This window comes from Sorex araneus, chromosome 1, assembly GCF_027595985.1.
Source record: "Sorex araneus isolate mSorAra2 chromosome 1, mSorAra2.pri, whole genome shotgun sequence".
NCBI classification, from domain to species: Eukaryota; Metazoa; Chordata; class Mammalia; order Eulipotyphla; family Soricidae; genus Sorex; species Sorex araneus.
Window position 1 is genome coordinate 115880567 of NC_073302.1, and position 27646 is coordinate 115908212.

Sequence of the window (27646 nt, forward strand, 5' to 3'; positions counted from 1 at the left end):
TATGACTGAAAATCTTATTATTTGAAATTATTTTATTGTAAAAAAATACTGACTGCTTCCTTCCATTGGTAAACTCGAGTAAAATAGTTCTCAGATTTCATTTTCTTTGGTGATTTGCTGTTCCATAATTTATTCTTAGATCCCACATATGAGACCATTCTAAAACTGTTGCTTTCTCTTTGACTTTCTTCATAAATTTAATATTGCCTAATTCCATACATATAGCCGGAAATTTGTTTATATTATTTTGACTTAAACCAGGAAGTATTCCCGTGTGTGTATGTGTGTGTGAGTGTGTGTGTGTGCATGTGCATGTGTGTGTGTGTGGGGGGGGGGTGGTACTTGGTTTTTCTCCATATTTTGGCTGATGTGAATAATGAACAGAGCAACAGAGATGCATGTTTCAAATAGTGTTTTTGGACTTTCAGTAGAGATACCAAGAATTGAAATTTTAGGAAGTTCAATTATCAGTTTTCTGAGATGTGTCCTTATTGTTTAATAAAGAGGATGAACTGGTTTACATTCACATCAACAGTGAATAAGATTTTCATTTTTCTCACTTTTATACTAAACACTGGTTTCTCCCATTCTCTTCTTTGTATGCCAGTCTCAAGGTGTAAGGTGATATTGTTTTGGTTTGCATTTCACTGATAGGTGATGCAGAGGATTTTTTCATTTAATTATTTTTCGCACAGTTATATGTACTGTTTAAACTATTTTTATATAACTATATGTACTCTTTTAACATTTGAAAATGCTATACATACCTTAAATATTAACTCCTTTCAGATGAGTGGTGGTCAAATATTTTTTAAGTTTATAGGGTTTTATTATACTTATTGCTTTTTCAGTGCAGATAATTTTTATTTTAAAATTTAATGGCTTAAATTTAATATACCTTAGATTTTATGAACCTTTTAAAAATTATTTTTTTAATTTTTTTTAGATTTTATAATGTAGTTCACAATATTTGATTGAATTTAATATTCAAACACCAATCCCACCACCATGATACCTTTCCACCATTAAATTTGGGATGGTCCCATTCCAAGCCCCAATTCCTGTCCTAAAGCACAACCAAAATTATATATTTTGTATTGTCAGTTTTGAAGAACCACTGAAAATGCTTACAAAAAACTATTTATATAGTAAACAGTGTGAAGTTTTTTTTTTTTAATTTTGGCAGGGGCTATTGAAACATTCTTTAGGATATCACTAACATTTTGCTAAAGGTTGAGTAATGTGAACTTTCATATATATATATGAAAATTTGTCTATATGCAAATATATATACATCCGTATATATATATATTTTTTTCCTAGATGATTTGTTGCCTACTATCTGAACCTCATCAAATGTGGTATGGTACTTATGTCGGGAGCATATTACGATGTGACCACATTTGTGGTTATTTGGTCCATTAATATGTTCACTCTTGCATAAGGCTCGGCCCAAGGGTGTGAGAAATGGCCTTGAGAGAGTGGCGGTGATTGGGTTCTGGAAATTTTCATCTGCTGGGGCTGGGTTCCTTGAGGCGGGGCACCTGCCCCCCTCGGGGGCACCCCTAGTGAAACAGTCTAGCATGGAGTCGGGTGGCATGACTATGGCGGGCGTCATGTTATGCCCCCTTCCAGGAGAAAAGCTCAGTGCAGATAATTCTTAGTTTGATAAAGTCTCACTTGTTTGTCTTTATTTCTTTTTGATTGGCCAAAAAATTTAGTTTCTTTCCCCACAACTTTTGGCACAGACTTAAATTCCTTCCAATGCTTCATGAGAATTTTCTCACCATCCTTACTGATACTTTATATTTCTTTTCTTGTTTTTCATATTTTGAGAAATCTGAAGAATCTCATTAAGGTTTTGAATTGCATTGCACTTTATTGATAATAATTGATGTTGAGACTCTGCTTTCGTGGTCACCTGAATTTCTCTTCAAATCATCTTCTCACTTTAAAATTCAGTTGTTTATGCTTTTTCTTGAATTATATGCATTCTATTTATAAGTTCAATATTAATGTTTCAATAAGCACATGACTTGCAAACATTTCCTCCCATTAATATATGAACATTTCACTTTATTAATGATTTTCATTGTGGTGCAAAGCGTTTTCTTTTGTGCAAAGGTGCATTAATTCCACATGTTGTGCTTTCATGTGCATTTCCTTTTCTTTAGTACTATTCCCAATGTTGATAGTGAAAGAGGAAGCCTCAGTTTCCTTCTGCCAGCTGCTGTAAACAGTTCCACTTTGATTGCCCTAATCCTACATTTTTAACCTTCCTGTGAGTTCTCAGGATCTTTCTTATAATTGGGAAGTTAACAATTGCTCAATATCATAGGGTCTGCTCCAATCCTTAGCTTTCCAAGAGACAGTAGATAAATACCTAAGGCCAATGGCCGAGTAGATAATTCAAAAGACCCCAAGACCCCAAAATAACCTGACCATCTTGTATAATCCTTGCATTTTCTGTAAACATTATTGTCACTTGATAAGTAACCAGCTTTCTTATTAAAGATTTTTAAAAATATGCACCACAAAATGAGTCCAATTTAGCTTAACCCAATGCTAAAGCCCGCCCTTGCCAGAGAGTTTCTTTCTCCTTCACTTTACAATAATACTTCCTATTTTCTAGTACTGAATTTGATCATCTTTACTTCTCAATAGTGATAGCACAGGGGATAAGGAGTTTGCCTGCCGTTGACACAGGTTTGATTCCTCCATCCTTCTCAAAGAGCCCAGCAAGCTACTGAAAGTATCCTGCCCGCATGGCAGAGCCATGGCATATTCAATATGCCAAAAACAATAACAAGTCTCACAATGGAGATGTTACCAGTGCCCACTCAAGCAAATTGATGAACAATGAGATAACAGTGCTACAGGAAATACTGAAGAGCTTGTGAACTGAACAAACACATAGGCCCACCACCACCATTCCTGCAGAGGTGTTAAGAGTTTGTGACTTATATTTCTTTCTCATATTTTTATGGTGTTTTCTGGTAACAGCCTCAAAACACAGGGTACCGGTATGAAAACTGCAGAATATAATCACATCTGAAGTGTGAAGTTCACAAAGTCAGTGAGAGCCAGTACCCCTTAATTCAGAGTAGTTCAACAGGAACACAAACATATGTCTGACCAGATCTCTACCCCTCAGGTAGCTAAAGGATTTCTTTGTTTAGAAAAGAGATAAAAATGAGCTTTAAGTCATAGAGAAGTCTCAAGAAGGTCAACGTTCCTGCCTTGCATGTGTGAGTCCTGGTTAGATGTTTAGATTAGTTACTGAGCATCAGGAAGAGCCTGGGAAGTTTTCCATGGTGTATTTGATATGCTAAATACAGTAACAACAACAGGTCATATCCTTCACCCTAAAAGAGCCTCCAATCATTGATTGGGAAAGACTAGTAAGGAGAGGCTGCTAAAATCTCAGGGTGGTAACAAATGGAGACATTACTGATGCCTGCTCGAGCAAATCAATGAAAAATGGGATGACAGTGATACAGTGATAGAGTTACACAGTGATTGAGCATCAATGTGGTCTACGGATCACTGCCAACCATTCCTGGGCATAGTTCCCATTGAGGTGTGACCTCAAAACCAAAATAAACATCAGACAAGTAAATAAAATTTGTATATCCCACACAGCCCAGGTACTGTACTAGCTTTGATTTTTTATTTTTCTGGTAGGGATGGGGCACACTTGATGCTACTCAAGGGTTCCTCCTCCTGGCTCTGCTCTCAAGGATCACTACTGGAGGAGACTGGGGGTTGTGGAATGCAGAGCAAAATTATTTTAGGGTTTGGCACTTGAACAATTGACCGATGAAAGTGATTTTTCTCATATGAATATAAAGTTTAATGGTTCTCGAGGACACACCATTGCTTTTCAGTTCTAGATGTTTGGGGGTCCTCTCTCCGGTGTGTGTGATACATATTGGGGTGCAGCTTCTTTGCTTCTCTAGCAGAGACTCTTGCTTTTCAATTCTCGCCTACACTGGCACTGGTAGTACATGGGTGAAGTTCACAGCGCTATTGTGTCATAGTCGGTCCCACTGGGTCAATTTTTAATTTGTTTTTAGAGAATAGATAGTGACAGTTTTGGTACCTGCAGGATCCTCTTAAGTTGTCGTATAAAAATCACAACCTTGTTAGACAGACAATAAAGTGAGTAGGTAACTCTTTTTTGTTAGCTAAAATAACAATTTTCAGCCGATCCTTTCATGAGTCCCTCAAATAAAAAACAGCAGTTGTGAAAATCTCTGCATTGTTAATTTTTTCTAATTCAAAATTATTATTGGTATGATTTCGGGGTCACACCTGGGTATGTTCTGCACTTGGGAATCTCTCCTGGTGGGTGTTGGGTATCCACATGTGCAAATGATAGAACCCAGATGGGCTCTATGCAAGGCAAAAGCCTTATTGACTATACTATCTTTCTGGTCCTACATTGGAGTTATTGACTTAAAACACGTGTGCCTCTTTCACATGAACTACTATTGAACTACTGTTACTCTTTTTATTTTTTTTTACTTTTTGAGTCACATCCAGCCATGCTCAGGGGTTACTCCTGGCATTGGTCAGGGGCCCTATGGAATCCCAGGGTTCAAACACGGGTTGGCCGTGTTCAAGGCAAATGCCCTATCCATTGTACTATATCTCTAGCACTATGACACTCATTTTTAAGAGTAGTGATGTTATTAAAACTTATTTAAAGATATTTAGAAATAAAGTTTGCTTAAATGTATGCAACTTGTCTTAATTCACATTACAGTAGTCAATAATAGTGGACTGAGAGAAATGAAATGATTAGATGTTAAGTATAAAACTATAGAGGAGAAGGCTATTTTTTTATGCACTGTATGGGCTGTTGTTTTGGTTCTGACATTTAAAATTAATGGCCTGAAATCTTGTAAAATGTCATTACCTATTTTATAAATGCATTAAATAGAATTTTAGCTCAATTTCAGTCTTTTTAAATTAAAAGTGGTAAAATTATGTATTTCTATATTTTGAATTGATTTTAGATAGTATTTAATTATGATAAATCTGAATTAAAAATGTTACATATTTTGGGGCTGGAGCGATAGCACAGTGGGTAGGGCGTTTGCCATGCACGCGGTTGACCTTGGTTTGGTTCCCAGCATCCCATATGGTCCCCTGAGCACCGCCAGGGGTGATTCCTGAGTGCAGAGCCAGAAGTAACCCCTGTGCATCGCCGGATGTGACCCAAAAAGCAAAAAAAAAAAAAAGTTACATATTTTTAAGGGTTGGAGAGATAGTACAGTGGATCTCTACATTTGCCTTGCATGCGGATGGCCTGGGTTCAATTCCTCTGCCCCTCTCAGAGAGCCCAGCAAGCTACCAAGAGTATCTCGTTTGCATGGCAGAGCCTGGCAAGCTACCCGTGGTGAATTTAATATGCCAAAAACAGTAACAACAAGTCTCACAATGGAGATGTTAACGGTGCCCGCTCGAGCAAATTATGAGCAACGGGATGACAGTGACAGTGACATTTTTAATAGCCTAATTGTTTAATGGTAGAGCCTGGCAAGCTCCCCTTGGTGTACTCGATAGTCCGAAAACAGTAACAATAACAGGTCTCCTTCCACCTGACCCTGAAAAAATCTCCAATCATTGGGAAAGATGAGTAAGGAGAGGATGATAAAATCTAAGGCCTGGGACAAATGGAAATGCTACCGGCCCACGCTGGAGCCAATCCATGAACAACGAGATGACAGTGATACAGTGAATTGTTTAATAGTTTAATTGTAATCAGTGGTATATAAGACATTCATATATGCCATCTATTTGAATACTTTATACTTTGTACATGTCCTATTTATGTGCTATATATTTATAATATTTAACCAAATTAAAATAATTATATGAAACCAGAGATAAAGCACATCGTTTAATATACTGGTTTTGCATATGGCTTACTCTGGTTGGACCCCGGGTACAGCATGATATCTCTTGAGCACCATCAGGAATAGACACTGAGCACAGAGGCAGGAGCATGTCTTGAACACATTGTTCCACACCACTTGCTCCCAAATTATCACAGTTAAATACTGGTTATTTCATCAAGCAATTTTGTCAGGAGGATTGAATAATAATATTCAAGCTACATGTTAGAGTGGAAATGATTTAAATAGACCCCTCACACTGTAAAATAATCAGAAATAGATACATACCTGCTCATACAAAATTATTGAGCATTTATGATAAAAATCATGATCTCAGACTTTCTTCCATTATAATTAGGCATTATATTTTATGTGATTTGTTAATTTAAAATAGCCAAGTGTAATGAAATTATCTGATTTGGAAAAAAATACCTTGTTATGAATTAATGCTTTACACTTATCACTAGAAAAATGCAGATCAAAATGAGATGGCTTATATGTAAAAGTTCAGAAACAATTGTTGCTGAGTATGTGGAAGTAAAGAAAAACTTTTAACTATTGTGATGGTGTAGACTAGTTATTCACTATGGAAAACAGCACCAAAAGTTTTCTAAATATTCAAAGTAAAGCTATGATACACATCAGCAATTCCATGTCAAGCTATTTATCCAAAGAACACATACACTTGAATACCAAGAGAAAAATACACACCTGTTTTTGTTCCAGTGCTATTTATACTATTCAAGTTCTGCTAATAAACCAGGAGCCAATTCAGGAAAAAGCAGAGCTGGCAAAAACACACCGGAGTATTACTTAGAGCAAGAATGAAACCTTGCTTTGGGATCTATGTAAATGAAACTGAATATGAGTTCAAGGGTTGAAGAGCATAATAACTGAAATGTCAAAAGCAGAAAGAAAATACTAAATAGATTCTCGTATGTTATATAGAGAAGTCAGGGAGGGGAAGAAATCAAATGAAACTAACCTCGTAAAATAACCACATAACTGAATGTCCCAGAGTGCAAAGACGGAGGAATTCCAGGTGGACAGTGACCCAACCAACTGTTCAGAGACAATTTTTTATGTTGGGAGTGAATGTTGTGTGGTAGCATTGAGTTTAATTAATTAATTAATTAATTAATTAATTGCTTTTGGATCACATCCAGTGATGCACAATTATAGGATGACATTGGTTTGTCCCTTCTGTCTTGTCACTCGAAACCTAGGTTTATTGGGTTACTTTCATCACAGTGCTCCCATTCCTCTGTGTTTATCTATTGTAGGATAACATAGCCTCAGGTAGTTTAAGTTTATTGGGTTACTCGCATCACAGTGCTCCCATTCCTGTGTTTATTTATAACTTCTTTTTTTGTGTTCAGTTGACTTATAAATATTGTTTTTCTCTTCTCCTTGAGTCCTTTGCATAGTTTATTCAGAGCCATGTCCTTTTGTATTGGCACAGGAAGATTGTAGCAAATGCTATGCTTTTGTGACCTGGGGGTCATTTGACTCTACATGTTATTACCCTCCTCCTCTCGACCTAAGCCTCAGCTGCCCTTACTTCCTACCACCCCCAAAAGCAAGGTCCCGAAAAGGGATGGGAGAGATTCAGGGCAAGCGGTGAGTTATGTGCTACCCTGGCAAGATGGGCCTGGCCAAATTGCCTAATGCTTAACTATAAGTTAAGAGCTTGGTCATGGACAAATGCTGTCATGATCCAAAAAAGTAATAACTATATTCAGACCCTGCTAGGGTTAGGAATGATTGATCTGGCCTGAGCACTGCAGTCTGAGTCTGTGGCAAGATGTTGCCTGGAGAGCTGCCCTGCAAGCCTCAATGTATTTCTTACTGGTCCATACGAAAATTACTAGTATTGAGATGTTGATGGAGTTTTTGGACTGAGGAAAGGAGAAAGACACCTTAAGAGGTATTTTGCCTGTGGGCAGTCAGGAAGGGTTTTGGAATGCCCCTAGGTGGTACTTCCTTTGAACCTCAGGAAGCGCTTTCTTATGTTGATTTTGCTACCAGACTGTGTGTGTAGCCTAGAGGACAAGTAGGGGGAGAGACTAGTCCAGGGAGAGAATCAAGGAGAATCCAGAGAAGAGGGAAACCAGAGAGGGAGGGTGGAGGAGTCAGGAGCTCGGAAGGAAGAGTGCTGAGGGAGAGAGAGGGGAGAGGAGAAACGGGGAGCTCAGAGAGACTGGAACAGGCGCGTGGAGAGAATGGAATAAAGGGCATCGGATCAATCCACCATTTCCTCCTCTGTCTGCCCCATGGCCCAGGCCGCTCCACCTGCACGAGCGCCCCGGACCGAACTCCCCTCCCCACCCAAACCCGGGGTGCAGCCAATTGGAAGAGCTGCCAGGGGCTCTTCCCTTGGTCACCCCCTGGCAGATAATCTTTCCAATCTGTAACCTCTCTCTTTGTGCCCTGCTTTCCCAACTGGTCAATGACCTTTATCTCCTAATCACTTGTAAATATTGCTTTTTCTCTTCTCCTTAAGTCCCTTGCATATTTAATTCAGAGCAATGTCCTTTCTGTATAGAGACAGGAAGACAGTTAATGCTATGCTTTTGTAACTTGGGAGTTAACTGACTTCGAATAATATTCAAATAATATTCACTCTTGGTCATCTGTTCTCTCCATTTAAGCCTCAGTTTCCCTTACTTCCTAGCACCCCAAAAGCAGGGTCCCCACAGGGGACTGGATGGACCCATGGCAAGCTGTAAGCTACCCTGGCATCAAAATGGGCTAGGCCAAAACTCCATAATACTTAACTATAAGATAAGAGCATGGCCATGGGCAAATTCTGTCCTGATCCAAAAAGTAACATCTAGACTAGTAACGTCCTAATCTAGAGGGCTAGGAAAGATTAACCTGGCCTAAGCACTGTAGTCTGAGATCTATAGTGAGATGTCCCCAGTAGAGCCAACAAACCCAACAAACTTAATGTATCTCTTACTGTGTCCATACAAAATAACTAATATTAAGAAGCAGGATTGAGATTTTGATTAAGTTATTGGACTAAGGAGAGGAGAAACACCCCTAAGTGATATTTTGCCCTTGAGCAAAAGAAGGAATTTCATATGTTAATTATGCTACTGGATGGGGTATAGTGGTTTACCCCCAATACCGGAATTTGATGAGAGACTAGAGAGAGACCAGGGTGGTGAGATAGAGCATTGAGAGATGAGCGGGAGAGACAGGAGAAGACGGTTAATGAGGGGCAGTGTGAGACTAGAATTAGGGGCTTAGTCAAACGAGAACAGGCATGCGGGGAGAATGGGATGGATGGCAACTGATCACCAACCAGCCTAGCAGCCTTGTTTCCTCCCTCATCCGCCCATGGCATCAGCCATGGGTGAACACTGGCAGTGAGAGAGATTAGGGTACTGCCAGGGTACCCTAATCACCTGGAGATTACACACACAGGGGTTACTCCTGGCTCTGCACTCAGGAATTACTCCTGAGGGGCAGTGCTTGGTGGACCATATAGGATTCTGGGAATGGAACATGGGTTGACCATGTGCAAGGCAAAACGCCCTACCCACTGTACCTTCACTCCAGTCCTGGCATACATTTTAAAGAGATATGAAATCAAACTTTTAAATCATATGCTTTCTTTTGAAATAATATATCTCAATATTAAATAGAAAATTTTCCTCATGTTTATCAACCCCTCAGCTCGTGAAATCAGGAGATGAAAAAAAATTACTGGCTTTATAGTATTTGTCTAATAAGATATAGGAAATTGAATACAGAAATATTACCTTGTAAATTTTCTGGAAAACTGAAATTGTTTTATTTTTTTTGCTAGTAAGAAAATAATAGATCCTTATCAGACAGGTCCAAACTATAGAAATTTAAAGGTTGTGAAAAAACAGTAAGCATCATTTTATAGACTGGTCATTTTTGGGGGTTAAAAAGTCTGCTTATAGTTATGATTATATGCATATTAAATATAAAACTACTCAGTTCTCTTTCTCTTAAAAAGACTTTAGAATATCTGTCTTTCCAATATGCGAGAACTTTGAAACTAGACAAATTATAAAATTATTTAGTTGACAAAAAATGCTGGCCAAATGAACATTTATTCATAACTGAAAATAAAATCAACTATATAATATTGTATTTGGGGTCATACTACATGTCTTTAACAGTTGCATGTCTTGTGAGTAGCATGGGCTCTTATGGTGTTCTTGGTATTTCAAGCTTGGTAGATTGAGGCAGACAATGTTACTACCAATTGCTCCATCTCTGACACCATGTAATTTCTCCTTTATTTAAGCAGTGTAGACATACATTTCACTATCCAATAAAATCCAAAAGTTGATTTCATAGCTAAGAGTTATACAAAAATCGTAGTCTCTTATTTGCAAAAATATTACAATTTTTATTTAAAATGTGCCTAATATCCCACTAATGGATTACACCTGTGATCCAATAAGCACTTGTCCACATTTAAATGGTTAATACAGAAAAATCACAATTTATACAAAAGCTCTAGTATAGCCTCGTGACATTTTAGTTCTAAATGTATGCAAGGATTTAATTGCTTTTCCCTGAGTAAATCTTTCTTTTTTACTTCATTATGAAATCTTTTACCTTTAAGATTTATCTGAAACATTGTTTAATCTAAACTAAATAAATCAATCTAAGGGGCCAAAGAATAGATTCAATGAGGTGTGCAAAAAAAAAAAAAATGTTTTGCCTGTTAGAACGTTGAGTTTAATCCCTGACCCCCACCCCCCTGACTACCACCAGGATTGACCCTCATACACAGAACTTTTCGGAACTACCCGGTGTGGCCCGAAAAACAAACAAAATAATCTTCCGTAAATGAGATCAGATATGCCTTTAGAAATCACATAAAATGAAAGTTATTTTATAAAGATTCGTTTATTGCATAAAAATACAAAAATATAAATATACATTTATAAAAATATGAATGAATTAACACAAAGACCTTTTTTTTTTCCCCAACTAAATAAATATGGCAGTAATAGGCATTCCTATTTCTTTAGGGATACATATATATATATATTTTTTTTCCGTTATTAATTTACAAAGCAATTGCACAATGCTTTCCTAGTAAAGGTGAACTAGACGCCCATTAAGAAAACATTTATAAAGTCATGAGAGCTAAGAAAAAAGGCACAGAAAGCCTTTTATCCGTACTTTCCATTGATTATTGACAATATGCTTTCGTTCCGGAGATTGTTCTTTAGGCAGAGAGGGTGAACCGGTTAGTTACGACTCGTTAACAGGTCTACGCATTCGTAAATCATTCACGGACACGGACTGGTCAAGCAAATCCTTACTAAGACAACACCATGGATTGTTTCAGAATGTCAATTTCAAAGACGTGCCCCGCGCCCCGCCGGAGGGAGGGAGGGAGGGAGAGAGGACGCGCAGGGCCCCCCACCCCGCCTAAGCACAAATTAGGAACCGGCACCGAGGTCGTCTAAGGACGCGGCTCAGTCCCGGTCACTGTCATCACCCCCGTACAGGTCGGCGAGTTTGCGGAACCGCGGCCCCCAGTCGCTTAGGTAGTCGTAATCCTGATTGACGTCCGCCCCCGTGAGCGATTCCAGGGAGCTGAGCGAGTCGGCCACCGAGTCGTTCCCCTCGTAGGCGTAGGTGGCCAGCGAGTCATAGGGGGGCGCGCTGGGGTCCGAGTCGTTCTCTTTCAAGCGCCGGTGGAGGAAGTCTTGCACGTCGATGTTCTCCCAGAGAGGCCCGGTCCTCCGGATTTGGAAAATCGGGTCGGGCAGGACATCCCTTCGCAGCTGACTGTCTTCCCTGGCCTCGGGGTTGCGCAGGGTGCCGATGTCGAAGGCCTGCGTGTCCTCCTCCCCTCCGCCTTCGTCGTTGTAGGTCACGATGTTGTCCCGGACGTCGTCTTTGGACACGATCAGGGGCTCCTTCTTCCGCTGCCTCTTCAGCGCGGCGAACAGCACCACTAGGACTGAGCCACCCGGGGAGCAGAGGGAAGAGGAGGGGGGAGAAGTGGGGAGCAGGAGAAAGGGATGGGCAAGAGACGGCGAAATAGGGAAGGGGACAAAGAAGAGAGGTTGAGGGTTCGTGACCAAATAGGCAAACTTTGGAAACACAAAAAGTCTAGCTCAGAGGCTGGTATGCCAAAAACAGTAACAAGTCTCACATTGAGAGACATTACTGGTGCCTGCTCGAACAAATCAATGAACAACGGGATGACAGTGACAGTGACAGTGACAGGGGCTGGAGCGATAGCACAGGGGGTAGGGTGTTTGCCTTGCACGCGGCCAACCCTGGTTCGATTCCTAACATCCCATATGGTCCCCCTGAGCACGGCCAGGAGTCATTCCTGAGTGCAGAGCCAGGAGTGACCCCTGAGCATCACCTGGTGTGACCAAAAAAAGCAAAAATAAATAAATAAATAAATAAATAAATAAAGTCTAGTTCAGACTCCTCTCTAATTTGTTCAAGATTTGTTGATTGTTTATAATTTATTCTTCCTCTAATACACCACCTTATTACTAAGTAGACTACCTGAAATCACGTAGTGATTGACATTTGAGCTTCGTGGTTGGAAGGTTGATTTTACTTCCTGTTTGCTGCAGTGTTCTTATTCCTTACAGTGTTCTTATTCTTTGCAGATTGTGAACTTCCCTAAATGCGATGTGCTTTATAATATTTTTATCACAATGGAGATGTTACTGATGCCCACTGGAGCAAATCGATGAGCAGTGCTACCGTGCTACTTAAATTTAAACTATTACCCCTGTGACAATGAATATTTATGAGATGGGTGCCTTTCATACACTCGAGATGAAAGATCACATGATTTGTAAAATACAGTGCTCTGTTGAAAGGGGCGAAGTCCATGATTTTATACATATGAAAATAATGAAATAAGATCCTCACTGTATGCATGAGGTTGTTGAAGAGAAAGATGCTTTCCTTAATTGCTTTTCAATACCATTTATGTTCCACTGAAATAAAAGAAAAAGTGATACCGAAATCTACCATTTATGACAATAATGGAAAGAAGCGGACCAACTGGGGGAAAGTGTGGTGTTGAAATATTGTAAGCATAAAATCCTATATTAACAGTATTGGAGACTACAGTGCTTCACACAAAAATAAATACTACATAAAAGCATAACACGCAATCATGTTTATGTCCAGAGAGAAAGTACAATAGGAAGGGTGCTAGACATGTACCTGGACACCCGGGTTCCATGCCACAACCCCACATATGGTTCCCTGAGACCACCAGGACTGATTCTTGAGTACAGAGCCAGGAGTGAGGCCTGGGCACAGCTGACTGTAGCCCACAGACAAAACAAAACCAAAATGAACCAAAAAAATTCATATTAAATTTTAAGCTTTTCCTCTATACAAGGAGGAATATCTTGAATTTGCAAACATTTAAAATAAATTAGGAGACATTAAAGAATAACTATTCCGTAAAAATAAGACATAGTCATATTCTAATTAAAGGACAAACTTTTTTCTTGATTAATTTTTTTGGGGGAGGGAGGTCACACCCGGCGATACTCAAGGGTTACTCCTGGCTCTGCACTCAGGAATGACTCCTGGTGGTGCTCAGGGGACCATGTATGTGGATGCCAAGGATCAAACCCAGGTTGGATACATGCAAGGTAAATAAACACCTTTTCCACTCTGCTATCGCTCCAGCCCCAATTTTTAAAATTTTCAATCTAAGATTTATCAATCTTGTCAACCATATAGTAGAAGAGAAGAGTTTTAATTTTTTTTGAAATGTTGGTACTGAATAAATTATTTAATAAGTCCTCTATTTATTATGTGGTAAATAAAATACCCACCACAAATAGCCAATTATTTAAGGATTCTGAGTAATAATATAATATTTGCTAATCTTTATAAGTAAATGAAATGTGGAACACATTGAATTCTTTTTCCTGCTCCCAAGTTAAAGCTATCTACTACTTTGTCCAAATATGAGTTTATTAATCTGGAGATATGTAATGGGGTTCAGAAAGACTAAGATGAAGAATGCAGAAATTTGATAAAATGATTATTTTTACTAATATAAAACACAAATTTGGCATTTTTTGTCTTCTTCCTCCCTCTTTATTTTTTATTTATCTATTTATTTATTTTGTTTGTTTTGAGCCAATCCTAAAGGTGCTCAGGATTTGCTCCTGGTTCTGCCCTCAGGACTAAGCCCTGCACACCAGGACTTACTCTTGGTGGTGCTCCGGGAACCGGATGAAGTTCTGGGAATTATAGCCAGCCCTGGCTTCGTGCAAGGCAAATACCCTACCCACTGTAATATTGTTCTGGCCCCACAAATTTAACATTTCTATCAGAAATGCCAGAATAAACCATAGTGGTTATAACAGTTCTTGTTAATACTAAGTAAATTAAAAAACGATTTAAAAAATTTCATTAAAGTTATGACATCTTAAATAATCTTTTACTAGACTAATAGCACTGTACTGCACTGTCTCCTGTTATTCATAGATTTGCTTGAGCAGGCACCAGTAATGTCTCCATTGTGAGACTTGTTACTGTTTTCGGCATATCGAATACGCCAAGGGTAGTTTGCCAGGTTCTGCCCTGCAGGCAGGATACTCTCAGCCTTGCTAGGCTTTCCGAGAGGGAGGGAGGAATAGAACCCTGGTCAGTCGTGCACAAGGCAAACAACTAATAGAAATATAAAAATCATATTTTACTTTGAAGTTTTGTTTAATTTAGATAAATATATACCAATTTGCATATGTATGTATAAAATTCTTAAGAATCTAAATTACTAATTTAAATAGATACATCAACTTCATCTGAATAATAAAGGCGATTAAAGAGTCAAAAGGTTGACAAGTCCTCTCTTGAGTTTTAATTAATACTTGGCATTGTAATTTTGACATAAACAAAAGTGCTTTTTTCTATAAATAGCAATGGGAATTTTAAATAATTTCACTTTGTTATGTTACTACTTTACAAAGAAAAAACTTTTTAACATCATAAATGTAACAATTGTGTTCAGTAATAAAATTATTTGAATAATAAAGTATTTGCGAGCATGGTAATGAAACCAATTATGATAATGATTAAAACCAATTTAAACTAAAATATTAGAAAACTCCCCAAATTTTGTCCATTAATTGAGAAGGCATAAATGCAAAGTGTGTCTCTTCTTTATTGCTTTTGACAGAAAAATGGTAAATTCTCAACCGTTTTTATACAGGACATATGTAGAATTAAAATATAAAAAATTCTGTCACTGTCACCCTGTTGCTCATCAATTTGTTCGAGCGGGCACCAGTAACATCTCTCATTGAGAGACTTATTGTTACTGTTTTTGGCATATCCAATACGGACAGGTAGTTTGCCAGGCTCTGGCGTGTGGGCTGATACTCTCGGTAGCTTGCCGGGCTCTCGGAGAGGGGCAGAGGAATCGAACTCGGGTCTGCCGCATGAAAGGCGAACACCCAACCACTGTGCTATCACTCCAGCCCGGCCCAAAATATAAAAAAATTATACAATTAAATTTTATAACATCCACACTGACTTAGAGGTGATTTGCTTCCACTTGTCTGCATGCACTCTGTTAATATATATACGTATATATGACTATATATAATTTGTTTATATATATGGCACCATATAAACAAATTATAAAACAGAAAAGCTCATGTCATTCACAATTTAGAAAATATAACCATCTGAACAGATCAAACAATATGAAATTTGTAACATTTACTTAAAATGGGACCCAAAGTCTATTATGCAAGGGGCTATTAAAATATTTCAGAGCTAAATTTAGCAGTCTCAGGTGAGATAAGGATCCTGGTAGAAATAATAGCAACATGCAGGTTCTAAATCACATGAGAAAAAATGTTTTCCTAAACATTTACATGTGCTTAACTGAGACAAATGTAATTTTTTTCACTTTCATCAATCCCTCACGAAGTCCTGCAATATATCTGGCCAAAGGGACTTCATCCAGATAGCTCAGAATGAATCGCTGAAAAGTAGCCAGCACATATGAGCACTGGAACATAAGTTTGGCTAGCACTCCTGCCCTAAGCATAAGCATTTTGGATGAATATTTAATGGAAACAATTCGCGGGGTGTTTAACAGAAAAACAACTGTTTAATTGAATTAAATTGTGTCCTGATAGGACATGCTAAAATAAAACATTTGCTCTTGAAAACGTGTCTTTATGTAGACACCATCCGAGGGCTAGGTTGGGCCAAAATGCCAAAATACTGGGTAAACAACAAAAACAAAACTATTTTAATTTTAATGTATTGCATCAAACTGTAGCAATTTTAGGGGGAAAACAGGTGATTGTGACAACTTAGAATGTTTAAATCAATTAGACATCTGATAAATACAACAGTGCTAGTGGTGAGACCCCTGTACTATCTTTCCAGCTCTATTATAATGATGTTTGAAAAGGAATTTTTTGAATTTGAAGTGAATGGTAGAAATGAGAATTGTGAAATATAACATTCTGGATTGCAATGTTTGTTAAAACACTTTCTAAATGAGAATGAGTGACGTATCTGTAAATTATCCAATTCACATACAAATATAGAAGTATTTATTTTTAGAACTATAAAAATTAAGTTGGTTATTTTATTTTAATATATGAAGCATATAAAATTGTATAAATCGTGATCATAGTGGGAACACCGATCAGTATAAGCGGGACATACTTACCTGCTTCATTTGAATAAGCACTATTGCAATTTTCCAACTCCAGGATTCTAGCTTGTACACCTTTATTTGGTGCCAAGGAACCGAAGTCACAAGTATTAAAACTGAAGCTCCATTTCTTTTTGTTTTAATGTTAAATGAAGTCTTTGGGTATGAAGAAAACTTTTGTGTTTGGGGATTGATTTTTATTGTTCTTTTTGTCTGCTATCAGTGATGCTCAAGGCTTACTCCTGGTACTCCTGGCTCTGCACTCAAAACTCAGGTTGGCAGCAGGCAAGGCAAGGGACCTTAGGCCCTTAGGCAATGTGTCATCTCTCCAGCCTTAAAAAAAGTCTTTTTTTTTTGTCTGTGCACTCATTAGGGAGAGGGTGGCAGGTAGGGACAGAGAGAGAGGTTGGGGAGAGGAGAGACAAAAGAGAGAGAGAGAGAGAGAGAGAGAGAGAGAGAGAGAGACATAGAGAGAGAAGAGAAGGAAGAAAGAGGGAGAGATAGAAGAGATGAAAGAGGTGAAAGAGAGGAGAGAGAAAAAAGAGGAAAGAGAGAACAGAGAGAGAAGAGAGAGGAAGAGAGAAGAGAGAGAGGAGAGATGAGAGAACGAGAGAGAGAGAGGAGAGAAAAGAAAGGAGGGAGAGGGATGGGAGAGGAAGAGAGAGGAAAGAGAAAAGATGAGACAGAGAGGATAGAGGAGAAAATGAGGGGGGAGAGGAGAGAAGAGAGAGGGAAAGAGAAAGAAGACAGGACAGAGAAGAGATGAGGCAAAGAGAGGAAAGAAAAGAAAGGAGAGGGGTGAGAGGAAGAAAGAGAGAAAAGGAGTGAGAAGAGAAAGAGGGAGAGAGAAGAGACAAGAGAGGAGAGAGAAAAGAAAGAAGAGAAAGGGGGAAAGAGGAAAAGAGGGGAGAGAAAAGAGAGCGTGAGAAAGAAGGGGAAAAGAAGGGGAGAGAGAGGGAGAGGAGAGAGACGAGAGAGAGAAGAGCGAGGGAGAGAGAAATGAAGGCAGGACAGAGAAGAGATGAGAAAAAGGAAAGAAAAGAAAGAAAAGAGAGGGGTGAGAGAAAGAGAAAAGGAGTGAGAAGAGAAAGAGGGAGAGAGAAGGGATAAGAGAGAGGAGAGAGAAAAGAAAGGAGAGAAAGAGGGGAAAGAAAAGAGAGCGTGAGAAAGAAGGGGGAGAGAGAGGGAGAGAGAGAATAAAAGAGAGGGAGAGAGGAGAGAGAGGGGAGAGGAGAGGAGAGGGAGAGGGATGGAGAAAAGAATAAGAGAGAGGGAGAGAGGAGAGAGAGGAGAGAGAGGAGAGGAGAGAGAGAGAGGGAGAGAGCGAGAGAGCGAGAGGGCGAGCCGGCTTACCCAGCAGGATGAGCACGCACAGGAGGATGGCCACGAGGGCGCCGGTGCTGAGGCCGGCGGCCAGCGCCAGGGCCTGCGCGCTGCAGGACTGCATGTGGCCGTGGCGGTCGCAGGCGCACACGCGGATGGTGAGCGTGCCCGTGCTGCTCTGGATGGGGTAGTCGTTGTCAAAGATCAAAATGGGCAACAGGTAGGTGCTCATTTTGTGGCGGCTGTACCCATCCTTCCGGGTCATGATCCCGGCCGTATTATCTGGAAAACAACAGAAGCGAAGAGGGAGGTTGGCACCAAAGGACACCCCCGCCGCCTGTTTTCATTTCGCACCTTCAAGTCGCGCGTGGGACGTTTAGTTTCCAAAAAAAAAAAAAAAAGAAAGAAAGAAAAAAAGAGGCTCTACCTTTATTATCGACAATGGTGAAGTTGGGATTGAGGGGGAATTCTGGCACTGGTTCAAAGAAGAATTTGTGACCTCGAGGGGGGTCATCTTTATCCATGACACTGATTGTCTGGATCAGCTGAAACCAAATAAACACAAAGAAAACAAAACAAACAAAAAAAAATGATCAACGAACGAGCAACGGTTGTTATTCCAAGAAACTTATTATGTTTTTCTTATCAGTCCCCGTAGTGTAGATTTATCACTGCATCAATAACTATGTCACTTTATAAACATGATACATGACTTTTATGTTGAGCTTCCCTCTCAGCGGTCCCCAGAATGTCACTGGGATTCTGCCTTGAGGTCGAATCTGAAACTCCTCACGAGGTCTGAGGGCTTCTCGTTCTCACATTTAATACTCAGGCCCACTGCCCCGTCAGCTCTCAGCTAACCGGGAGGCATTAAATACAATTTTTCAATGTATCTTTCGGCCTCATCTAGCTGTGCTCTGGGCTTACTCCCAGCTTCGTGCTCAGGCTCGCTCTGGAAGTGCAAGAGGATCATCTGAGATGCTGGGATAGGAACTTGGGTACGCGACCTAAAAGGCAAGTATTTTATCTCTCTGATTTCCCATCAGATGTTTAAAGCCTTTTCAAATAAATTCAAAATATACACCAAGTATTGGTTTGCAGAGATGTTCTAAGAATCATTGTCTGATTCCTGATCATTACAAGATTACTTGAACATATATCAACCTTCAGCATTGTTGAAAAGCATCATTCTGTTTGGCTATTAACTTTTAACCAGGCCTTTGCCTCTACGAGATAATAATAATCTTAAAGGCAGATTAAATAACAGATAAAAGCCTTAAAAACATAATACTTAGCATAGGCATGCCTATAGATTAAGAAATTTAATAACATATTTTTGAAAATATGAGCACTGTTCCAAATAATACCAGAAAATAAAAGCTTTAAATTGTGCTGTACCATAATTATAATCTTCTTGAGTATTTTTCAAGCATTTCAATAAAAATGTTGCTTATAATGATATTTGAAAAGGTTCAGACTTTACAAATATGTGATTCAACAGTCTTATAAATATCACCTCATAAGAGGAATTTATGAATCCTGTACACATCTTTCTGTATTCTAAAATATCAGATGAAAAAATCACAATCAAAATGTAGCGAGGATGGAGTGAGAGTAGAGTGGGTACACTTGCCTTGCGCATGGCATAACGGGGTTCAATTTCTGGCACCCTATATGGTCCCCTGATCCTGACAGGAGTTATCCTTGACCACAGAGCCAAGAGAAAGCCCTGAGCACTGCTCAGTGTGGCTCAAAAACACAAAATATGGCTCACACTAAAATAAATGTTTTGACCTAGCAATCAAAAGGGACAAAATGCAATCTATTAAGCATTACTATGATTTCTTTTGTAACAATGTAGAACAACTTCATTTCCATAATTATTCTACTCATGGATATAACTGAATGTTAGTGTAAAAATGAATCTAGGTCTGAACTCATCTTTCTGTCACCTGTCATTTATAAGTGAAAGTATAAAATGTTTCTTCCATCATCAATGTCATTAAACACTATTCACAGTCATTCTTTTAAAATTAGTATTACTTTTTGATAAAGTTACATAAATAGGGGACAGAAAATTAGTAAGAGTTTACATTAAAACATGTGCCAGTAATTAAGTACAATGTCATTCACTTTTGTAAAAGAAAAAAAAATGCTCATAGTAATTTAATTTACCTGCCCAGGTTTTGCATTCTCACAAACAAAGGTTTCATAGTACATGGCAAACTCTGGAGCATGGTCATTTATATCTAGAATTCTGATGAAGACTGGTATCTGGCTACTTTGTTTTGGGTTATCTGCAAGGAGAACATGTGTAAGATATTAATCTTATTCACAGAGAAACAGTGATACCACTCATCCCATTTGTATCTTAGCAACAGATCATTTCTATGGGATTTAATTTTCAATTGGATTTCTGAGGGATATTTCAGCTTTCTGATATGGTTCAGATGGAAAGCACAATAGAAAGAGAAGAATATGACTGAGAATAAAACATTTGTAAGGTTTACTATTTTATATATCTTATGTTACATATTGGTTCTATAGGGAGATGACAAAGAAAATCAAGATTAAGATAAACAGTGTGTCATTATTAAAATAATCTAAAATCCAATACACTAAGTTATTTTACTCAGGCACTGCTAAGAATAGTCACTCCATTTAAAGCAAAACATCTCCTTAATGGCTTCATTTTACCACTTCTTGGTCAATAATGTGTGCAGATGGGTGTATTTTAAACTTACTTATTTCTGTGGCTGTAATGGTGATATTGTGCCAAGGAGATGATTCTCGATCTAGGGATTTCAAAGTGAAAATAGAGCCATTTTCTGCATGTATACTAAAAATCCGGTCCATATCAGTATGCCGATCTACAGAGTATCTGGCAGGAAAGAGAATTGTGAGTCCAGTTTCAAGATAACTAGTTCATAGATTCTTTCTCAGAGTTATAGACAATTTGCACAGTGTTCTGATAAAGATGGCTACTTCAGCAAAATGCTGAAACTTTCTTGAATTTTAAAAGCAATTCATGTACAATTTGGTAATATAAGTATATGCAGCATTAGCATTCGCTACATTAGTATCAGATATTGGTGTGTGTGTTTAAGTCATTATTTACATTTCAAATCCTTGCGGCAGCTTTTAAGTGAGATTTTAATTGTCATTTGATTCATTTATCCTATCATTGACCTGTTCCAGCACTTGAAACATATTTAATAGCCATATTAAACGTGATAGTCTCTTTGAATAAATTAAATTATGTTGGAGAAAATATGTGTCCACAAAGACCTTATGAATATAAATGAATGTAGAGTGACTGCTGCAAAATATATAGCTCTTGATCTGATCTACATTAAATAAATTTGTCAATGAATTGAAGGTCATTCTCCGATTTATCATTTCTCAACTGGGGACCATATGGCTTTCTGAGGGACCCCAAGATATGCCCTATGGGGAACAGGTAAAAATTATCTAAGTGGGGAAATGGCACAAAATTAGAGTATCATTCAGTACGGTAGTGGGACCACAGAGACAAAACAAGATAGGAAATGGGTCATGAATGGAAAATGGTTGAGAAACACTGCTCTATTCTAGCCCCATCATCATATTCTAAATGACTATAATGAATATGAAATGACATACCACATTGAGATGCATGAATCTTTTACATTAAGTATGGATATGGAATTTATCACCATAAATTCTGTGGCTGTCCTATATTATACTAAATGGTTATCAGAGGATATACTCTGCCTAAATAAAGTATTTCTTCCTTTAACTCCCTATAAGCAGGGAATAGTTTCATGGTAAGAGTGTCTTTTTAAATGTGAATAGAAATAAAGGCATGAAACATCAGATTTCCACAGAAATTTCCACTTAAAAAGAATTCTACAGATGAAACATTGCAACAAAGTCCATAAGTTTGATTACCAAAAGGGACAGGGCTTGGACTATATTATTTTTGTTGTAAAATTATTGGAGAGGAACTACATGGCATGGCATGTCTCTGGAAACTGGGAAAGACTGAAAACTTGGAATGAATCCTTCTGCTGCTGGTATTAAAAGTGGAATTTATGCCCTACAACTGCAAGGAAAAAAAAATCTGTCAACAGTCTTAAATAACAAGCAAACTGTTCTGCGCTTGTTCCAGAAAGGAATGAAGACTTTCTTTTTTTTTTCCCCTTTTAAATACACCAAGGATTTATTTAATGTGAGCACATTAGACTAATGTAAGCTCGTTAAACTCACACCAGACTTCTGACTCAGGACCAGAGAGATACAGGGAGAAAGGCGCTTCCTTGTAAATGTCCGGCCCCAATTCAATCAGTACCACATGTGATATTCTGAGCACCACCAGGTTTGGTCACTGAGCAGAGCCAGTTATGACTCAACCACCACAGCATCCACTCTCCAACAGGTGGGTTTTTCAGAGCCTGTTTATATAAAAATTATTTATCTTTGTTACACAATGCAAAGTTAGGGCGTGTTACCTCAAACTTTACATATGAGATTTTTGCTACCGAGTTGAGTCCTATAGAATATGTAGTGCTTGTCAAGTATAATGTTTATGTGATTCACAGGTATTTTGCTAAATATAGATACTGAACCAGTTGGTCTAGTGTAAGCTGTTATTATGTATTTCTAACAAAATTTAAAGGAAATACATATTGATTTGTATTTTATATATACAAGGCCTTTATAATAAGATTTTTGATTATGCAATAAACGAGATAGAATAAGGGAAGATAAAAATATTGATAAAAAAGTGATATTAGTCTCTGATCCTAGTTTTTCTAGGTAGTTGATTTAAAGCACTTTTAGTAAGTTAATAGTTTTCAATGAAGTTGGTAGGGAATAAAGCTTTATAAGAAATCCATAATTTAAATTTGGCAATGAATTTAAATTAGGCAATTAATTTAAATTAGGCATTTTAAATTAGGCAATGAATTTGATTTAAAAATAAGTGCACGTATTAAATTTTCTAAATTTTGTGAAGTATTTGAATTATTAAAATATTGGATGAAAACCCATTTTTCTAAATGCTATTTATTTTTAGTTGTGCTAATAAAAGATGTAGGTTATGGAGAGATAATACAGAGGTGCTTGCCATTAATGCAACCAACCCAGATTGGATGCCCAACATTATACATAATCTCCAGAATGCCACCAGGAGTTATCCTTGAGAACAGAACAAGGAGTAAGCCCTGAGCTCAGCCAGGTCTGACCCTCAAATAAAAATATTAAACAATCTCAAAGCATTACATTTTATTTATTACAAAAATTTTGGTGATCTCAAGGAAGCTATTAAAAATCAAAATTTAAAATAATTACAATAATTTAGTATAATGCATGATGATGCTTGCCTTAATTCTTTTCTGTTGAGTTTTTAAAAATTATCCAACAAACTTAGTGTTATACAGCTCTTTTTCAATTTTTTCTGAACTTCATTCCTCAAACAGACAATTCACTCATCATACTGTTATCATTTGGAAGAGTTATTTAATGACCATGAGAGTTACATGGGAATGATGACATTTCCTAACATTTTGGTAATTAAGATAGTGATTGTACTACATATTGTTATAAAAAGTTCTGAAGATTTAAATTTAATAAAAAGAAAGATGTGATGAAGGTAGTTTTGCCTTGCATATAGCCAGTCAGGGTTCTATCCCCAGTACCATATATGGTTCTCTGAGACCAAAAAAGGGTGATCCCTGAGTGCAGAAGCAAGAGTAAGACTTGATCAGTACCAACTCTGGCACCTCATAATTTTTTTGTAAGAAAAAAGTAACTTTGAAATTGAAATTATTTAGTACATTCACATGTGCTTGCATGTGTGTACATGCGCCCATGTGTGCACACACACACGTACACACAATCAGTTTTAACCAAGTAACTGTCAAATAAGAGTCCAACACAGGTTTTATTTAGAGAATAACTATAAATTATCAAACTAATTATTGTAAGTATTAATATGCTAGGATATTACTAGGAAATACCATGATAGAATACTAGGATAATACTAGAAAAAATGATTACAATATAATTAAATTGTACTACAATAGAATAAAAATATTTAACTTCCATTTAATTATTTTTATTTATTTTTATTTATTTTTATTTTTTTGCTTTTTGGGTCACACCTGGCGATGCACAGGGGTTACTCCTGGCTCTGCACTCAAGAATTACCCCTGGCGGTGCTCAGGGGACCATATGGGATGCTGGGATTCGAACCCGGGTTGGCCGCGAGCAAGGCAAACGCCCTACCCGCTGTGCTATCACTCCAGCCCCCATTTAATTATTTTTAATGTTATAGGAAAGGTCACAAGAACACTAAACATGTTTATTTTCTCTAAAAACACTATTTACTCATGAATGAAACCAAATATAAAATAACACAAAGAAACCAAATAAACAGAACATAACATCTTCTATTGGTCCTGTGGAATACAATTCACAATACAAATGTGAATATTTTTATCCATTATTGGAAAAATTAATAACTATTACCTCCTTTGAGTTGAATAGTGTTGGATTTCTTCCTACTATTCTCATTGAAGATCAAAGGAGAAAATAAAAATATGTTGTGCACACGGCTACATTCCAAGTGATTGAAATGTGGGAAATTTTAATCCCACATTTGCGTAATATATAGCTAACCAATCTAACATTTTACAAGTCCAACTTTAGAGCTTTTCAGGGATTGCAATACTCCTGCGTTTCATAGGTTCAACATTAAAGACACTCTCTTAAAAGATAATTAGTAATGGAGGAAAGTCATTCCAACAATCAGAAGCAGCTTACTTTTGGCACTAACACTGCAGACTTCCAGATCTATTTTCAGAAATCTGCCTCAGTGTAAGTGATGTCTCACAATTTGTCAAAGTCTCGAGATAATTTCATTTGATGTAGCAGCCACTGTTCTATTTTTAACTCAGAAAACGTCTTTCTGATTTACCTATTAATAATAAATACATCAGCTTACAGCACATGGCCAGAAAAAAAAAAAAACACTGATGAACACTTAACACAGAACAAAGCTATCTTTGTGTCCAAGCAGATGGCTTATTATAAAAGTTTATTAATCTCCTGGTACAGAATTTTGAAAAAGAGGTAAGAAATTGTCCACTGGCATGAAATTTTGAATGCTGTCTATAGAGACAGAATTCAATCACATAGACAAAAATGCAACAAAAGATACATAAGAGAACTGAAAAGGCAGGAGCCGAGCTCTCATTTTACCTTTTTGACTTTTTGTTCTGCTGTTCTATAATAAAGAATCAAACACATAGCAAATTCATACATTTTATTTGTATAAGAAGACATGGAAAATTTAATGATATGTGCCATGACAAGTCATGACATACACACACATGTGTCAATAACAGTATTCCTGTTCCCTTTCTGAATTCCAGGTACACCTTCAAATACTCATTCTGTCTAATTTAGGTTAATGTTTATGCTTTTTTTCCCAGCCAGTGCTCTATAGGAATGTTTGCACAAAATGAAGAAAACACATTGGCACCCCTAAGAAGTGTTATTCATAGTAGCCCAAAATTGGAATAACCTAAGTGTTGAAGGATAGATAACTGGATAAAGAAAGTAGGGTCCATGTACACAATAGAATGTTACTCAGCCATAGGGAATGATAAAGCAATGTAGTTTACTGCTACAGGGAGGGACCTAGAGAACATTGTGCTGACTGAAGTTAGTCAGAGGTAGGGAGACAGACACAGAGTGATCTGCCTCATATGTGGTGTATGAGGAAGCATCAGGGGCAATGGAAACAAAGAACATGAGAACTGATTCTCCTCTGAGAGAACTAGGAGGGAGGGGCAAGGATTCTAGAGTGGAAAGAAAATCAAATGAGAGTAGGATGAGGCAGAAAAGATGGTCAAGAGTTTTGTATAAAATTCTATCAAAAATGGTACAGTTAACCACAATGCAGAAACATACATTTATTTTTACCGAGATGGCAAGCATTTTATATTTTAATTCATTTTTTAACTTTTTGATGAGATAGACCATTACAAAATTGCTCATATTTGGATTTCAGTCATACAGAAACATATATTTTTTAAAAAGTGCCCTTGTAGAGGCAGACTGGTAAGTGGGAAGCAACAGCAGGGCAGGGAAGTTGGTAAAGGGTAAAGGGAATTGATGAAGGATTTGAGTTGAAACAGTCTATGCCTAAAACCTAACCATGAAGAACTTTGTAACATAGCACTGCACTGGAACCCTGGTCAGACAAGTGCAAGGCAAACACCCTACCCGCTGTGCTATTGCTCCAGTTCAAGAAAAAATAAAGAAAACAAATGTGTTTTCCAGCTGTGAACTATGAAAGCTTCATTCCTCTTCGAAAAGACAAGATGATATGCAATGCTCCGAAAGTTTCATATTTTTATAGATATTGGTTATATGTTAAAAATACTTCTTTGCTGGCTGTAGTAAAATGAAGCAAATAGCGGGGAAGCACTTAATGCAGTTATTCACTTATTCTGTTTTATGGTGGAATTTTGCAGTACATTTTATCAAGACATAACTAAATTTGTCACCAGTTCATTTGTTTTGTACTTCTTGAGTTTAGAAGAAACCCTTCTACAATGCGTTGAACTTTAAATGTATTGAGCATAAAGTAGGTGTGAAATTAGACAGCATGTTCTTTCAGAACCTGTAAAGCTGTACCAAACCCTATAACTTGGGAAATCCATGATTACTAATGAGGTGAAGCAGAGCTGACAACAGCTGCTAATTGTAATCATAATCTCATGTTGCAAGTGGCAGATGTATTTTAGAAAGCATGTTTGATGAACAGATTTACTGGTGGGTGAGAATGAGTTCCCAAGCTTTCCCTAGAAAATGTTTCTCTGTGATGTTTATCGTAGCTTACTTCTGCTCTGGGGACAGCCATCTTCCTAAATTCTGTCACAGCAAACAGAAGAATCACACACTACAATGTTGTCTCTTTGTTGAATTAGTGTTGCTTTTCCATACTACAACTGAATATCAAAAGTGTGCCATTTCTGCATGTGTGTTGTATGCTATAGGTGTGTTGTATGCTATTTTATGAAAATATAGCATAAAATATATGCTATATTTTCAAGCATGGACTTAAATGGTGGCATTCTAGACTGTGTAATTTTAGGGGCAAAATTTGAGGCTCATTTGTTCTTTCAATATGCTTTTCTTTTTGTCATGAACCAAGACTTTGCAATTTTAGATATTTATAGATTCTATCTGGTTTGTTACTTTTTAAGATATTGAGGGCCCAATTAAAAAGCAAATATTTTCCTGTAGAGCAACAAACTTAGGAACTTATTAACCACTCTCCTACATTGTGAGATAAGGTCCCAAATTTTATTAGCAGTCCCTGACCTAAGAATTTTACTCCTAGTATTATATCCTAAGAAAATTATCATATATAGGGAAAGGTCTATGAATGCATCATTTTTTCTCTATATATATTTATGATCTACCTGTATACATATATTTATTTCTTTATCTATCTCTATGCAGTTATAGCTATGATACTGAAATAGTCTACGTTTAAGTTTCCAACATATCATCCAGCTTATAGTGTGGTTTTCATATCATGTATTTTTCTTTAAAAGTTTGATGCATTTAAAAAATTAACAATTAATAAATAGCATAAATTGATAGATATGTGATAATTATTTTACTTAAAATAATGAAATGATTGATGAATTATTTAGAAGTAGAATTCTGATGGAAATAG

General features: G+C 37.5%; 1 protein-coding gene across 1 annotated transcript in view; it reads right to left on the bottom strand.

Annotated features, from left to right (window-relative positions):
• Positions 1 to 10241: 10241 nt before the first annotated feature.
• The window catches only part of CDH9 (cadherin 9), a 143484-nt gene continuing 126079 nt past the window's right edge, over positions 10242 to 27646 (bottom strand). Inside the window, exons 8-12 of the mRNA XM_004605566.2 lie at positions 20655 to 20791; positions 20086 to 20207; positions 18338 to 18455; positions 17941 to 18192; positions 10242 to 11871 (exon numbers count right to left, since the gene is read on the bottom strand). Coding sequence (XP_004605623.1) covers positions 11381 to 11871; positions 17941 to 18192; positions 18338 to 18455; positions 20086 to 20207; positions 20655 to 20791 — 1120 coding nt within the window. The 3' untranslated portion in view covers positions 10242 to 11380. The remainder of the gene's footprint in view (positions 11872 to 17940; positions 18193 to 18337; positions 18456 to 20085; positions 20208 to 20654; positions 20792 to 27646) is intronic.